The following is an 18,151-nucleotide window of genomic DNA, read 5'->3' on the forward strand; positions in this document are numbered from 1 at the left end:
ACTGCACTGATGTTGCCACAACTGTCAATACATTCAAGGAGTGATTAACCAATTTAGGCTTGGCGTTGATTTTTTATGGTAAAGAAAGGAAACTGAATAAGAATTCTTTTAACATATTTAAAAAGGTGTGCCATATCTTTTTGTGGTACTTGTTAAGAATCCAGAAACACGCGTGAAGTGAAGTTTCGTTAATGCTAATTAAATACAACAAAGTAGGATTGAAGTACAATAGTTTAGAAACGAATTCCGGATATTTATTTGTACATTAAAAAAATATTGCTTAATATTCATGAAAAGTGAAAGCTACTTCTCCAATAGAATTGTTATTGCATAGGGAATTTTTCATACTGTCATATCTTTTTTAAGTGTGTATTGTTGTTGATTGCAGTGAAAAGGCTGAGACAGCCTCCTTCTAATATTGTGAGTTACTACCTGTGAAATTTGTAACCTGCATACTTCGAAGTAATACCTTATAAAGGTTGTCATGCTCTACAATACGGATATATCGATAGTGGGATAAATTGTATTTTATGAATCAAACGTAATACATGAGAAATTAAGTTGCCCCGTTGATTAACTCCGCTAAAATAAAGAACCACTATTGGATTTGTAGCAATACCTAGTTGAGTGTTCAAACTGCCTGAAAACACAGTGTCAAAGAGGTCTTTTCATTAGAGTAGAAACTGAGCAATTCTTCTCTAGAAATTTATCACTCTTTCTAAGAGGGTATCACTATTTGTAAGAGAGGGGTTTTATTTCAAAGACCAGCACAAACACAACTGTTGCATAATTTAAAAATTGCGTGCAAAGAAGGAATATTGGTCATGACTCGTATGGAATTTTGTCAAATGTTTTATAATAGATATTTGAATTCTATTAGTAAATATATAATTTTGTAACTATAAGGCAATGCCGCACCCAGGATTCTTTTCGGAGGGGGCTTTACTCAAAGATTTTTTTCGGGGGGGCGTTACACAAAAAAACTCAAAAAACGCATACAAATTTTTTTTATATCCATTTTTGTTACGTTTTTGCGAGTCAAACAAACATTTCGGACCCCCCCCCCCCCTCTGGGTACGGTCTTGCTATAAGGGTAAAAATATGAGCTGAAAGCTGTTATGAAAAAGGTATTCAAATTAACTTTCAGAAAGGCACACTTCTACTAGTTTTATAAGCACCCCAACGAATGAGGCTAGAATTATTTGATGTGGGTTTGTATTTGGGGAATTATGAAAAGTCTATTTCGGTTGAATATCCTGGCGTTTCTACTTCGTTCATCTCTAAAAAATGTAGAAACTTCTGTGGAATACCGTAAATTCGTATAGAACTTTAAGAAAATGCTGAAGAACTGATTAATAAGAGCAACGCCTATAGAGCTTTAGATTTTTTTAAAAGCCAAATTAAGAATCTACACACCAAGCCCTCCCAACATATCGTGTATAATATATTCCCTTCTGCTTCCTGTATTTGGCCTATTTTGATACTTTTTCCGAACCCTGCCCCCCCCCCAACAGGAAAGGGAAAAAATGTATGTGCGGCTGCAATTATCCCAAGTGTGTTTTAAAATATAATTTGTCAAAATGGCTTCAGCCAGAAAGAGTTAGTATTCAAGCACCAGACGGTTTATTTGGTATTGATCCATACTTTTAGATAATTTTCTCGTCACTGAAAAATTAAGTCAATCAACCGCTTTCAGGCTAAGATATCTGAAAATACAGAAAAAAAGGGGTCTAGGCACGATTAGCTTCGGAAGAACTTAATTCCAACTAATTAGGTTACCAGCTTCCTTTTACTGCCCTTTACTCCAATAAGAAAAAAAAACAGTAATGCCATCTTGAGATTCCGTTGTGTGGTACGTAATTGAATGTTCAAATTTGTCTGCTGACCCGTCATACTAGCCGCTAGCATGTCCTATTAAGTATTAAAGGGAATTTCTCCTTGATGTTTATTTTGAACGTGCCTTTTCAGAGTCATTCACTCGTTCATTATCAACCACTTTCTTTATTTTACAATTCTGTGCATCATAATCTGGACTTGAAAGTCTTATTACTTCTAATAATGAGCAAAATATTGTTTGTATAAATTTCTTGTCTTGTCTTAAAAATACCTATTACAAAATTAAGGTACTTATGTATTATACCGACCACACTCAAGACGTTAAGTTAACTTAATCATAACGAAATATACCAAAATCTGATGAAAATCTAGTACATTAGTAACAAAATTATGGAAACTACAACAGAGAATTATGGAAAACAAGCCGCCCTGAACGCATAATATTAAATATCTAACTTTACCGACTCTGTATATTAGATATTTAATTAAAATATACCAGCATAGTAGTTTATCTCACTCAAGCTAAGATGATTATCTCCGAGTGGACACACAGAAACCGGTTTTAAACAGATAAAGAACAACTGTGTGGTCAATATAATACACAAGTACCAAAATTAACTTCATAAATCACTATTCAAACTATACAATGCAAAGTAATTGTATAAAGGGCTCTTCTTCCTTCTTAAATATCCAAATTTAACGAATCATTCTTTTTTAGATCTCTCCAGGCTGTCAAAATGACATAGGCATATACATCAGGAATGGAATAGGGTATTAAGTTGAAAATTGTCAGAGAAACTTGATGGGGGTAAACAATAAATCCAAAGACGCTATATGCATGCAGGTTGCCGAAAGGGTGTATCAGCAATATCCCAGGGGTGGCTGAGGGTATTAAGTTGAAATGTTATGGGTTCCTACTACTACTACTACTATTAGTAGTAGTAGTGGACTAGATAAAAAGAATCAGAGTGAATCCTGGGTGTTAAAATGGTATGCGTGCAATATCTCAGGAAGGGAATAGGGTGTTAAGTTGAAACTTCCATCGAAAATTGAGGGGGATATAAAACTAAATCAAAAGTTGATATGTGTAATGTGTATCTAGATCGCCAAAAGGTCATTTGTGCAATATTCCAGGAAAAGCTAAGGGTATTACGTTGGAACTTTCAGGGCATGTTGAACTAAATCTAAAGACACTGTGAACCCAATGCTGTCAATGGTGCTTCTGTGATATCTCAGGAATGGGCTAAGGGAACTAAGTTACAACTTTACGGGTATGTTGAGGGGGATATTTGATTAATATTTGTCTTTACTGAACGTTGTAATATGACCGGGATCAGAATTCCTTCAGTCCTGTAGAACCCCAACGGTTGTACAGATTATTAGCCCATTTATTTGAATATTATCTCCTGTATCCATCTACCCAAAGCACTATAGTACAACAACCATATAAATTTGGTGCAAAATTTTGTCCAAAATATACATAGTAGTTAAGCCTCTTAAATTAAGAGACTGTTAATTAAGATTGAACTGAAATTAATTTAAAAAAATATTTTTTCCACAAAAGAAGTTTTTCAAAGAAACGTAAAGAGCTAAATTCAACAAAGACGAGCAGACATAAAGTCAAATAATAAATCAAGCATTAAATGATCATAAGTTATTATCACTAAATTAGTCACCAAAACCTACCGAAATTTTTACAAACAGGAGTAGGGCTAACGCCCCTTATTCCTTCTAAGAATCAGAACGTCATTTGCCCTTTACTGAAGCAAAATGTATTTTAAACGTTTTTTCTTTTAGAACGTTAATAAATCCAAATTTGTAGGTACTTTCAGAAATAAATATCAGTATAGGCCTATAATAAACTATCAATTCAGATTTATTTGTTTTTTCAGTAGTCATGGCTATTTCGTTGGGTTTGTTCGGTCTTATGGGAATTAAAAACACGTTGCTCAAAAGAGAAATTGTTTTCAGTAAATTCCAATTGACTTTCTGGTCTTTAGAAGGCATAGGGGCGATAGCCCTACTTTTGTTTGTCGTAATTTATGTTCGTTTTAAGTTTGTCGTGACCATTTATTGTAATATCTGTTTGATTTGGTTTCATTTATTTATTGTTAGTGATTTATGGCTGTTATATGCATAAATTACTATTTGATCTTATTTCTGCTCGTGTTTGGCTTAATGCAGCTCTTCGCTTGTCTTTAAAACATTTCTTTTGTGGAAAAACTTTTTTTAAGTTAATATTGACAAACAGAGAGAGGGAAAATACGAACATGGTCCTTATTGAGAGTGCTAGTTTAGCCTACCTTGCTAGAATTCGTTGTACCCATTATGCTTATTGCTTCCTTTTCTTTATATAAGTTGCCAAATTTAAAATGAAGCCATTTATATATGTGTTCTTTGAAAACTGAAATAGTTATTGTCCGACGCTATGCACCTGATTGCTTTTTTCATCAATCTTTGTCTCTTCTAATATCTTTCTTGGGAAGACTTTCTTTTGTTTAGAAACAAAGACAAAATTTTAGTCTAAATATCTTGAGAGAAAGCTGGCTTGAGAGAAATCTATTGTTTAGGTTTTGTATTAATTAAATACAACATTCTATATTTCTTGATACTCACTAGTAGCTTCTGAAATTTAATTTAAAGCTCTTTTCTGCTTCTCTCTCTCACTCCCTCCCACCAGCGTTGCTATGGTTTGGGATGGTTCTACAATATCCAGTAAGTTTTCCTCTGATCTGTACGTCTCTGCAAAGTCTTCTCAGGTCAGAATTTGCAGCACAGTCTTGCTGAATTGGTACAAGTTCAGGACGTCTGCTACAACATTCAGCGATTCGGACGTTCGCCGTTCATTGTTGTGTAAAATACTAGTGTCTCATGACTTCTCGCTCTCTTCTTTGTGAAATTGAAGTGACTCAGGCTTTCGTGCGAATATACTTTTTCAACTGTTTAGTTTCACGTCGTTTCAGAAAGTGTGCGCCGATTTTTTTTATTTTGAAAATTAAAATTCATTTAATTCCATCCTTAAAGTAAGCTTGTTAAATTATAATTAAGAAAGAAATAGTAGGAAATAAAAAAGAAGAGATTCCATATTTTTTAAAGTACCATTCTAAGGGAAATGTGCGTGCTGTACTTTGCAAAGCAGGCAGTAAAATATTTGGTGTGCGATACATTCTTATGGGAAATTTATTTTAGCGCGATGTTTGGTGCAAATCAAAATAGTCACATCGCAGCACTGTCTTTAATCACGCACCCTCACTCTTTTTAAGACATTTAACCCGCACATTTAAATAAAAAATTAACCAAACTAATAGTAGCTCTTGATTGATATGACCTTTCTGTTTTTGAACCCCTTCATCCACCTGAAATTAAGTCCTGGCCACTCCTCTGTCTTCTGTACGGTATAAGTCCTACTTGAACATCAAGCTTTTTTGTAACTTCGACAGTCGAGATAAATTGGCTGAGGTGAATCCTATTTAGACGGCTGAAACAAGATGACGAATAACAATAATTAAATTTAGCAACTTTATTCTGGAGAATCCTGATTGGTATAATTAAACAATGTAACGCAGAACGCCATACAGAAATACAGGAGAAAAATAGGAATTTTAATGGAGAAATATAATTCTATTAAAATACCACACGGAAATAAAGCTTTAAACAAGATACTAATTCCATATTAAGTGAAAAATTTTAGATCAACTTAAATAAAACTAAGATATGACGAAAATGTTATGTGCACTCAAAACTAATAGGTATAACGCGTAATCAGACTCTTTCGACTAACCCAGGAATGTAAAGAAAAACAACGCTCAGGTTGACTAAAAACTAATATCCATTTGTTTTTTTTTGGGGGGGGAGGGTGGTTCAAATGTGTTTCAAGGCGTTTTAACTATGAAAAGACATTTTATGCTTAATGCTGACTACTATAAAATGTAACTATTAGGAAGGAAAGTTGTCAAAAAGTTGTTCTGAACAAATATGTCCTTTAATAAAAACACTCCCGTCTTTTAAAAATCCTAAAAATTTAATGTTGCTCTATATTACCATGCTTTTTGAATTCACAGATTTTTCTCTTGCATCCAAAACTTAACCTTTGTTGTATTTTACCAAATATGAGTTCGTTTATGTTGTAGCATTTTTGGCTTCATTTTAGCATTCATCTTATTGCCCAATAATAACGTTTTAAAACTCAACAATTTTGGATGGTGTGTATAGATGAAAATAATATTTACGTACCTAAATACGGAGCTGATAAATTAATCTTGTTCGTGCCTACCATTTTTCTAATTAAGTAATATCTTTTCAGGATTGTATTTGGTTGTCGCCCGCTATGCAATTAATTAGGCAAGTTTAAAGAAACCGGAGACCTCCGTCCTTCTCATCACCGGTTGTTGAGGCAAAATGGCTTATCTAGTAACTATATTAAGCTTGTTGGTTCTAATTGGAACTACATTTGGTTGCCCAAATGTATGTGAATGCAAGTGGAAAGGTGGAAAGCAGAGTGTTGAATGTAAAAGTCGTGGGTTAATCACGTTACCATCAGGAATTGAGGCGGAGACTCAAGTGCTTGATTTATCTGGTAACAACTTACAGATTCTACCAAGGGAAGTGTTCTTAAAGGCAAATCTGTTAAACTTGCAAAAGATATTTTTACAAAGCTGCAGATTAGGTCAGGTCGATAGTGATGCGTTTCTCGGGTTAACGAACTTGGTTGACCTCGACTTAAGTGATAATCTTCTAACAACAATTCCAACTGAAGCTTTTCATGACACACCATCGTTAAGAGAGTTACGTTTAAGTGGCAATTCTATTCAGAGGATTGAGAATAATGCATTTAAGCACCTCGCAGGACTTGTGAAATTAGATTTAAGTGATTGTCGAATAAGGTCAATATCTCCTAAAGCCTTTGACAAATTAAGTCACCTCTCTCATCTTAGATTAAATGGGAATAGTTTAACAGAGCTCTCAAATAGTGTGATATCGTCGTTAACTAGATTACATAGTATAGAATTAAATAGTAATCCATGGATATGTGATTGTCGCTTAAGAGGTTTGAGGGAATGGTTTGATAAATACCGAATCCCTACACCACTGCCTCCAACTTGTACTGCGCCGTCTAGACTAGCTGGAAGAATTATAATGGAGACAGATATTGACGAGTTTGCTTGCGTGCCAGATGTCAATCATAATTCCATGCGACATATTGACGCATCTCTTGGTGATAATGTTTCTATTACATGCCATGTTCAGTCTTTTCCAGAACCTGCCATATCTTGGCTTTGGAGGGGTCGTCCATTATTAAATCAAACTTCTTGGGACTATGAAAATGACGGAACTCCTCAGAGGTCTGTAAGTATTATTGAACATGGTGTCTATGAAAAGACAAGTACTGTCAAAATAGAAAACGTGAGGGAACTAGACTCTGGTGAATTTACTTGTGTTGGTGCTAATAGGGCTGGACTTGTACAAATCAATTTTACCTTGACAGTAGAGGCACGTGCTCCAGCTAGTAGCACTCTAGGGACAGCTCATCTAGCAGGACTTGGTGCTGGAATTTTTCTCCTTCTATCCCTTCTTGTTTTTGTCTTACTTTTATTTACAATGAAGCTTCGGGCAAGGCAAACACGGAAATCCGACGGTGAAAACAAAAAAGCAATGAATGGCGGGGTGATAAATGATGCTGAGGGGTTGGAGAAGTCAAACTGTGAAAGAAAAGCATCGGATGTCCTCAATCCATCAAACGAAGGGGAGTATCAGTGTATGCAGTCTGATTCGCTTTATCCATCAAATATAATAAATCATGGAATACGTCCAAAAGCAATCGGTGCTGAACAAAGACCAATACATATCGAAGAATCTAATTACCCTAAAACCTTGCCCAGAAATTATTTACAGTGGAGACAGGCTGATATATCAGATAATCAGTCAAATTACGGCACTGGAAGTCTTCCAAGACGTTTTTTACCAGCTTACCAATTTCCTCAGTATCCTCAAGACTATGGGCTTCCTAAAACTCCAATACCTTCTAGTTCTTATGTTAATCCTATAGTTGGAATCCCGAACAGAATGAACTCTATAAATCCTTTAGATGTTTGGACTTCTATCCCTCCAAGTGCTACTTCCAGTCCTGCTATTGGACTAAGCCCCAGATCCCAGTTACGGCACAAAGTTATTAGAGGGGATTCCCCCGATGAAGGGTATCAGGAAGAAGGTTCTGCAGAAGTATGATTGATATTGTCTGTAATAATCTTATTTTTTCTTTAACAATGAAAAAATAGGGATAAAATGATAGTTATCTAACAAAGCTCGTAAATGAAAAGATTGAGGTCGTTTGATCTAGGATATGTGCAGTTTTTTAAGAGTAATGTAGGCTGTGATAGTATTCTTTCCTTTTTTTTTTTTTTAATTACGGGTGCGGATGCTTAATTATAGTAGGGACTTTTTGATAAATTGAGTTGTCTCCATCTCACTTTTACTTACCTTGAAATGGGATTTATAATTTGTGCTTTTTTGTTTATGTTTATTTATTTAGATTTTGGTTGCTAGAATTTTTTTCGGACTATTACCTTTTAAGAGAATACAAAAAAAAACGGTAAATGTGAAACAAACGATATTTAAACATTTTTTCCAATATGAATTTTAGGATTGAACAATGAGTCTCTTAAATGGGCTATTCACAAGAATCATGTGGCTTATTCCGTTTTAAGGAACGTTCTGTACATATTTGTCAAAATTCAGTATTCAAACAATCAAATGACACTTCATTCTAGTCCTATGTGGTTTTGATGTGAAAATATTTTCCACCAAGTCTGGGAGCACCGAAATACATAGTATTATTTTTTCTTAATAAGCTATTATTCATAAGAATTTGTTGTGTTAAGTAGGGCTAGCTTACTTATAAATTAATTAGAAAACTTGTTTCTTCAGCTAGAAGGACATTAGTCATAACGCGACTTTGGAACTAATTTGTTTTACTGTTACAGTTTTAATATTATATGGTTGAAACCCAGGCTCCTTTTTTGTTGTAGTATCATTATAACGATTAACAATATATATGTCAATATCCTAAAAATCATTAAAAACAAGTAATTCCTAAAGATGCCCTGCCCTCTTCCTCGTAAAAGAAAGCAGAATGCACTGTTTACAGTTAGGGTTACTATTAAACTGCCTATTCTTTCGCGGTACTTTTCAAATATATTATAACTACGGACTATGATACTTGACTAATTAGTTGTATAACCATTGGATTTTAGTGCCGACCTATTGTGAACGTCTGGATTAATGCCGTCAAAACCCGTTATATGCAGTAATAGCAAAAAAACTCATCAGTCAAGAAACGCCAGCTTGTCTAAGGCAGCAATGCTGCGTTAATTTCGGGATCAATTTTTGCTATATTTTGCTATCAAAGTTGAATTTGTTAAACTTCCACAAATATTATATAGGCCTACAGCCGTCCTCATCTAGGTTGGCACTAAGATAGAATTGGAATTAGATTAATAAAAAAATCTTTATTGTCTTGCACTGACGAGCTTCAAGAGATCTAGATGCCGTTATTTGAACGACTTGAGAAATATTTCTAACGTCCCCCCTCCCTTTATCTAAGGTCTGAATTAGTGAGCAGCTACTTTTTTTACCTTTAAGTATGCAAACTCCCGACCAATAGAGGGGAATCAAAATGATTCTGGGGTTGGTTTGATCTTTTGAAAAAGAAAATTAATTCCAAATAAATATAGGGGTTGTTACTTATCTTAATCAGGCACATTCGAGAGTTTAAACTTTAGTTACTTATGCCTACTCTTCGGGTTTTCTGATTGGCTGAGACCTAGTCAAACTTGTTTTCTTCTATTTTGCAGTGTAATCACAGCTGAAAAAGGCTTGAAGGGAATAGGGAGGGCCAGTATTGTCTTAAAGCCCTCTACCATTACTACAAAATATGTGCCCGAGCTAAAGAAAATTGACAAAAAGTGCGCTTTTATACACATGGATAGGATTCTCAAACAATAAAACAGAACAAGAGACAAAATGGCACTCAACTCACAATAAAACACATACTATGTTCAGAGGAATTCGTCCTTGGGTGGCGTGGGGTTGAAGAAGGATTCTAGATCTTACATTTGAGGCTAAATTTATGGTTCAATTTGTAGCAATAGGGGTCTCGAGAGGAGGGACACAGAAAAAAGCAAATTCTCTTCTGCCTTTAGAAAAATATCGAACATACAGAGAGTATAAAATAATACATTTTAAACAGCATATAAACATGATACAATATCGTTGAAAAAATAAGCAAAAGTAGACACACTGTGTGAAATCTAGTAGTAACCCAGATGAGCAAGGTAAGCACATAGACTTGTTCAGAAATAAAACTGAAGAGTGGTTGAGGTTTTGGTGGAAGATTTGAAAACTTTTTTCTTAAAATGCACCAAGTCCTACAACTCAGGACAAGTATCTCCGCGTCATGAAAATGTTAGGGGTTGGGCAAAATTGTATTTTTCATAATCTGAGGGGAGGGAGGGTGATTTTTGGTTTTTGATTTTTTTTTTTTTAATGAAATACCAGAACAAGGTATTTTTCGAAACGTGGGAGGAACGACAAATGCCCTCTTGCCTCCCTCCCCAAGTGATGCCACTAATCAGAGTAGCCTTCTGACCTCTGATTGTGGTATCGCCATTTATTTTAGCATCTTGTTCTGGTTCTTCTTAAGATTATCTTCTTCTCTCGAAAATGCTCTTTTGTTCAATGCAAGTCTTACAGCTATAAATATCAACAAGCTATAGACTCTCTAATGCAGTAAAGGGATAAAGTTATAAAAAAAACGAATTAAGATCAGTCAAGCTGTGGCTTCACCATTAATAAATAGATAACCACAATTTGACTCTTAAATAATATACTGCATACGTTTTTAGAAGGTATAAGAGCATTAAAACTGTAACCTCAATTATTAATAATAAGGTTTCATATTGCCATTTTTTAATATAAGCTACTCTGTCAACTAAACACAATCAACAAATGAGAAATAAGTTTACATTCTTGCTGACATACTTTATACCTGTGTGATAGGCCAGCCTACATATCGAATGGGAAATCGCTGTAACGCCTGGAAATTGAAGAAATATACCTCAGTTTGTGACAAAAGGGGGAATTCTAGCCGCACTAACTGCTAATGAATTTCTGCAATCGAAGTTTTTTTGTTAGATTTTTACTTTCCTGAAAAATGTTTTTTGGGTTGTGTAACTTGAAAAAAATAAGAGTTATTCTGAAACAAAGTTTGAATAACTTCAGTTGTTAAAAATGTTATTTACTAATTTGTTTTTAGAAAGGATAGGTGGCTCAGGTTTAGCTCGGCGTTCTTGAATACCCCCCCCCCCCCATCAGAAACAAAATTAATAAGAAGGCAAGATTGAACTTAAAACTGAATCTCAGAGATGATACTCGTATTCTTGTCCTCACACCTTCTTTTAGCAAAACTTTGTTTTCGTAGGAATTTCTTGCGTATGCATGAGTAGCAGGGAATAGCCTAGTTGAAAAGTCCACCCTCGAAGAAACAGTGTTAATCCTGGAAACTGGATATTTGCACCTTTGAGTTCACTTATTTTACATATAATACCCATTCCCCTCTAACCATCTAATAATCTTCCTGTAATTTATAATGATTGCACATGTTTCTATTCCACCTTTTAACGATTAAGTATAATAAAGTAACCGCGATTATTTTATCTGTTGGGAATTAAACAAAAGGAACTAATAAACCACATGTGAAAAGTAAAAATAGTTCTGAATTTTTAAGTATCTGAACTAAATCATTAGTGACTGTAAGGCCGGGTCAAAGGTCTAAAGGGTGCCTATTGAGCATTTTAATAAGAACACCTCGGCTTTAATTTTCGCTAAGTCTGGGAACCTAATACAGAATTTCTCACGGGCTATGGGTGCTGTCATAGAGAGTAAAAGCAACATCCATACTAAACGTGGGAATGAAAGTGTGTCCATTCCATTTAAGTTACTTAAATTCAAAATCATCTCTGTTTGCTTTTCTTTGATTGAATTGTAAAAAAAAATTAATGAAGCTGTCAAAAGAAGAGGTAAAAATGAGTTGTGGAAGAAATTCTTATTTTGTCCAAACGTATTGATGTTTTGAGGAGGATAATTGAAAGGCCTTTTTGGTAATCTTCGTTAACAAGTGAATGAAACATAGTCCACAAAATAAGTAGCTTACTTGCGGAAGATATTGAAAGCTAATATTCAGATTATCTGGCCCAATGAACCTCATAGCCTAAAAAATTATAAATCATTGTCACATGAAAATTAGCTTCTTTTTTTAGTGCAGGCACAGGCACTCCCGCACAAGCATTGCTTCAGGGAATCGATGATGTATATATTTTTTTTTTTAATAAACCCATTGTTGTTGTTAATGCACTGGGATCTGTTTCAAAGGTTTGACATTTCAAGGGGTGTCCCAAATTCTAATAGTTCCAGTAAAATTTTAGTTTCATAAGGATTATAAGAAAATTGTGAGATTTTAAAATATATGGGGTTGGGGGTCTACAGCCCAGGTACTTCCGCATGACTTTTCAGTTTAGGAGGATAATAGTAATAAAATAAACATTTGAATACGAAGTACCATGAAATTTATGAAAATTCTAGATCTACCCTCCGTAAGTGCATACCGTAGCTATATATCAGTAATTGGTATCGGATTTTGTACTTCAGTATTAGCCAGTACACTCGAGAAGTGAAGTTAAGTTAATCTTAATGAAATGTACCAAATATTTTGAAAATATTATACTTTAATTTATATAAAAATATAATTTGGTCTGTATTTGCACATTAGGGGGGGGGGTAAAGTAACCTAACTTTACCCCCACCCCCTAATACGCAAGTCGATAGCCCAAAATATACAAGTCCAATACATTCTGTCACCCGCCATTTGTCTTTTTGGCTATTAAACCGGTTTTCTTAAATCTTACATTCAGCAAACTTCTTGAGTGTGTACTGGCTAGTACGGAAGTACCTCGAATTTTCCTAGGAGTTGGTCGAAAACGAAAAAAAACATGAACTCCATGCTCCATTTTCTTCCGGGAGGGGGGGTTCCTTGAGACTGATGCTTGTAGGGAGAATTCCCGCTTGCCTACATGTGTACCGGTATGGGGTAGGACAATAATCCTAGTAGCAACGGTCCAAACATGACTCATTCAGAAAAAAAAGTAAAATGAAGGCTTAGAGCAGCGTCTTTTGGCGTTTCCTAATCTGAGTCCACTTATGGGCGGCTAAGAGACTACTGGAATAATTCACTGTTTGATAATTAGATTTTTTTTTGTTTTTTTTTTGTTTCTTCGCTAGAGATATTGTATTATTTCCAGTCAGTACAGCTGCAGCATTTTTGTCTTTATAAGACGCAGGACATGTCCTGTTTCTTTTTCTTTCCAAACGAAATTCAGAACTAATTCTACCAAACATGATCAACTTAGGTGCTCTTTTTTTCCAGTGGAAAACAGTTGTCTTCAACCACTCGTGTCTCAAGCAGCTGTATTTGAGCCGCTCTTAGTTGAAGGTCTAACAACTGCAACTTAATGCCGTACAAGGTAGTACAACTACAACTTAATGCCGTACAACTGCAGCTTAAGTCAGTAACTTAGCTACTATGGAACTCTTTAATCCTGTTTAAACTCTTTAACTTGGGAACGAGCTGCTAAACTAAACATTTGTGTTTTGTTATAAAAATTGACCACCAGTACTGTAGTACAATTTTCAAATATTCTACTTTCCAAGAAGAGATCCAGGGATATTCTTTTCTGACTGTAAGAGGGTTATAATAGGCTTATGGTATCTAATAATGTAATATAATCCCGAATAATCATAACAATTTTAGACATCCATGTATGATCAGTTGTAATAGTAAATCAACGCCTCCTCCCCTCCCCCAATAACGTACGTAAAAATATCTTTGTTGATAATCTCGTTATTTGTGATGTTAGCCCTATTCCACAACATTCGCAGCAATTGCGCAATATTTAGTGTCATTAATAACGTTAGGTTAATTTTTCCCCTCCCTAATGGAAAATCCTGTAATTACCTTAAGTGTCTTGTTCGTGAAGTGGCAGTTTTTCCTGAATTATGACTGTTTCTTTTTGCGTTTTAAATTCGCTGGATGAGGGAAATTTGGCTAGTTCCTTTCTTTTATTCTTTTTTTTTGTCAAGAAGGGTATATCGATTGCACCTAGGACATTTTATCGACCTTTCTCTTGTACAGTTATTGTTTATTGTTGTAAAAAGGCTAATGTAAGGTCTTGACAAGAAAAAATATCATTGTAAATTGGAGTACTTTTTATTCACCTTTCCATGTGACGGTTAAGATAGATATTCAGTGGCGATTCTGACCTCTCTTGCGCTCAGGGCAGAATCTGGATTAGCGCCCCCTCCCCTGTCTTCCACAAAAAATCTAGGCCAAACTTTAACAAAATAGTCATTTATTAACAAGATTGTTTTCAACTTATTAATTAATTAATAATTTATTTTTCTTAATTTACCATTTAAATTATTATTATTTAATCGTCTTTTTATTTATTTTGATTTTATTAATTAGCTAATAATTTATTAATTATTTTCATTAATTGATTGCTCCATATACTCTAAATAAAAGTTAAATTTCAAAAACAACAAAATGACTATAACCGTTAGAATATTTATCTGAAATTTTACGCCCCCTAAGATTTCTCCGTTCTGGGCAAATGCCTATTCTGCCCCTCCCCGAAAACCGCCTCTGTAGATATTGTAAAAAAAAGAGGGATACCGGTCTGCTACGTACCTGGTCAAAATAAACGAAACTTTTAGTAACAGACTGCAGTATGATTTAGGTTATCTCGGCTACGGCAGCTCTAACAGCGATGTGTTACACATTGTAAATACTACAGGAGAGCAGGAGGACAGAAATATTTTTCCCGATTTTGTTATCGTTGCTCAGAGCTCGTAGTTTGTCCAAGAAAGGTTATTTTAGACATCAAGATACGATATAAATAATTTTAATATCCAGCAAAGCTCTATTTCTCAACTAATTCTATGTGAGAAAAAAGGATACGAAGTATTAAGGGGAAAAGAAGTATGTTTCCAAATATCTGCAGAACTAAACAAGATAGCAAATCTAATTAGATCGATCGTGAAACTTGCTTAAAGACTGGGCTTTAAATCAGTTTTACAAGAAGTGTTATATAATACCTTTTTCGACTAGGAAATACAGACAACCAATTTGAAACCGTGCAACGTCACCCTCGCAACTGCCTCCATTTGGATAGATGTGCAAATGGATTTTCGTGGGGGGGGGGAAGCGGATGTTTGCAAAAAACATTTTTTGATAAAAGTGTTGTATCCCATTCGAATGTTACACGGTATCCTTCTCCCTTTGCGTTCCCTTTAAATCAAGTGCTACTATCGTGTTTACGTCAAAACTAAAAGTCCATCTGTATATTTTTTCAATTCTTGCATATATAGTTTTAATGACATTGAATAAATACTAGTGATCCAGGGTTTATGTTTGTTATACAGTGACATGGTCTAGACGCCAGGCCTAAGGTCGAATGAAGATTTATCTGCGCCTCCCCTGTATTCCCACCCTCACCTTAAATTATAAAAAGTACCTTTTTTGGTATTTTTCTGGAAAATTGTTAGTAATGCCCCCCCCCCCTCTTTACATTTTCGTGAATTGGTACAACTGCATTGTTCAGGGTTAATCCAAATTGGTTGACTGTAATACATTGAGACTCCTACTTATCGGAGTATCATGGCTCCGATAAGTGCTTCGACTTCGACAATGGGCTTCGACATGCGAAGCCCATTTTAAGGTTGTCATCTATGTTTGCAAAAAAAAAAAAAAAAACACGATATCCCTGTAAACCAATGAGGACCAAGGGCTAACAGACAATCGCAACTTAAAAAAGTTTCTTTATGTTATATAAATAAAAAAAAAAAAATATCAAAAAGTAATTGAAATAAGTACCGACGGCTCCTTGGATTGCCGAAAGCTATGTTTTTGACATAGATTTGTATGTTAGTAATAATATTTTAACCTTATTAAGATATAATCCCATTGTTATTTTGCGATACATATATACCTATATATATATATATATATATATATATATATATATATATATATATATATATATATATATATATATTTCTATATATATATATATGTATATATATATATATATATATATATATATATATATTTATATATATATATATATATATATATATATATATATATATATATATATATATTTACATATTTAGACAATTGCTGGTCTAGAATCATAATATTTGTTTCTCTTGTTGATATTTCACAAACTCATATTCTAATAAGAACTACTTATGATTATTTCGTTGTTTTATTTTTACTTGTGTTTTTATGTTTTTGACACTTCCTTTTTTTTATGATTTTATTTCCTTAGTCTGACAAATAGCTTAGTCAATGGATTAGGGTTTATTATTAGGCTGTTATGAGTAGTGCAAGTACATTGTGCATGTTTATTTGTTGATGAATTCTCATTTGTTACTGTTTTACTATGGGGTTGAGAACATATTTATTGTATAAGCAGATGTTTTAATAAAAATATCAATTCGTTATTTTTCTTTTCAAATTTCTTACCACAGAACATAAAAAGTAAATTTCTTATCATAGTCCTAAATTTTTCATTTTATTTTTTATTTAACAGCTTTTGTTTAATTTTACAGTGTGAAAGATATTTTCTTAGGCTCGGGAGAGAGGGGCATTAGGAAGAAACACACAACATGCAAATTATGTGAAACACTCAGGATACCGTGGGAAAAACTAGAACCTCGACATTTCGAAATCTGGCCTGAGAGCCAACCTTTCCCCATTCTTACGGATATTTTTGGGGTTACAACATTCAGTAATATGTTTTTTATGTTTGTTTTACAAATTTGTTGGCATACCAAAATAGTGTTAATTTTGTCTCTTCGTGGGTATTTGCGGCAGCGAGATGGACATGGAACCAGATCTTTTAGTGCTGGGAAGGGGGTTCAGAGTATGGTTCCTATTGAAAATAAGCCGAACGCACAGTCGAAGGAAACAACTGCAGTAAGCGGGACAAACACATTCCCATTCTAAATGGGCCTCTTAGATACTTTATCAACTTTCGATTCAGCCGGTAGACTGGAGAATCTTTAAGTTCTTGCTCTGCTTTGAATTTTAGATAAATATTTTGAAGTAAAATCGATAAGATAGATACGATTTATTTGTACTAAATGTGAATAAAACTTTATCAAGTAAAATTTTCAAATACCACCAAAGGTTAGTAACGGGAATAAGCTTTAAGGAGGGTTTGGAGTTATTTCTGGGTTGAAATAGGGTTACCTTCTTTCAACTTTTCTTTGGATTAACTTAAAAGAAAAAAAAACTTATTTCAAAAACGAAGTATTTAGAGCAAACTAGCAACACATTAACCATAGACGTCAAAAGGGTAAAGGACGTGGCACTAGAACCTTGAAGTGCAAACCGGCGGTGCTAATATCTGTTTCATGGCCCTTCAGTCAGGAAGTACAAAGGGGCTGGGCCAGAATTAGGAAACGAGGGCAGCAAAGGGGGACAGGGGTCTAGCCATCTTGTGCTTTCCCACACCCGTCCTTCTTGCCTTCCCCACATTTCTCTAGGTACGCATTTAGAGGTGGGTCGACTCTGACTGAGCTTACAGAATCACGCCACTGACCCCCATCTCAAACCAAATAATTGGCCACACCAGGACATGAACCCTTGCCCTTCGGACGAAGAATCCTAAATCCAGCGCGCCAACCACTCGGCTAGGACCACTCAAGCCAAAGACGAGGAGAAATATTGTAAAATAGTATTTCAAACTTAAAAGGAAGAGAAATTACGCTGTAAAATCAAGTCAAACATAAAACATACAAAATTTGTGACAAACAGTAGTAAAGACAATGCCCCTAAGCCTTCTAAAGGCCAAAAAGTCATTTTCGTTTGACTGAAAACAGTGTTATCTCGAGGGGTGTCTTTCCATTTGTTAGAACTTCAACAACAACAAAAAAGAAAAAAAAATGACAATAATAACCAAGATTATTGTAAATAAATAATGCAAATAGACTGACTGTTTAATATGTTTTGATATTCATTCCTAAAAATCTTAGCAATCTCAGTTGATTTATCAACGTTATTGCCTTAAGAAGGGTTAGGGGGGTGTCGGCCCTATTCCTGTTTGTCATAATTTCTGTTCGGTTTAAGTTCAACCTAATTATTCAGTGTAGTTTCTGTTTATTTTGTGCTGTATTTTTTCAGCGATTGTGATTTCTGTCT

The 18,151-nt window shown here is 34.6% G+C and overlaps 1 protein-coding gene across 5 annotated transcripts in view; it reads left to right on the forward strand.

Moving 5' to 3' along the window:
* LOC148940791 (uncharacterized) overlaps positions 1–15,923 on the forward strand; it is a 111,664-nt gene extending 95,741 nt beyond the window's left edge. For 3 of the 5 annotated variants that reach the window (XM_089105572.1, XM_089105571.1, XM_089105573.1), the window contains 2 exons: positions 6,140–8,055; positions 13,313–15,923. In XM_089105572.1, coding sequence (XP_088961698.1) covers positions 6,235–8,055; positions 13,313–13,372 — 1,881 coding nt within the window. In that variant the 5' untranslated portion in view covers positions 6,140–6,234 and the 3' untranslated portion in view covers positions 13,373–15,923. Of the gene's footprint in view, positions 1–6,139; positions 12,680–13,312 lie in introns of those variants that run through there. The other 2 variants (XM_089105575.1, XM_089105574.1) reach the window with 2 other exon arrangements.
* The last annotated feature ends 2,228 nt before the right edge of the window (positions 15,924–18,151 follow it).

This window comes from Artemia sp. Qi Xiang Cuo, chromosome 19, assembly GCF_049724085.1.
Source record: "Artemia sp. Qi Xiang Cuo chromosome 19, ASM4972408v1, whole genome shotgun sequence".
In the NCBI taxonomy this organism is placed as follows: Eukaryota; Metazoa; Arthropoda; class Branchiopoda; order Anostraca; family Artemiidae; genus Artemia; species Artemia sp. Qi Xiang Cuo.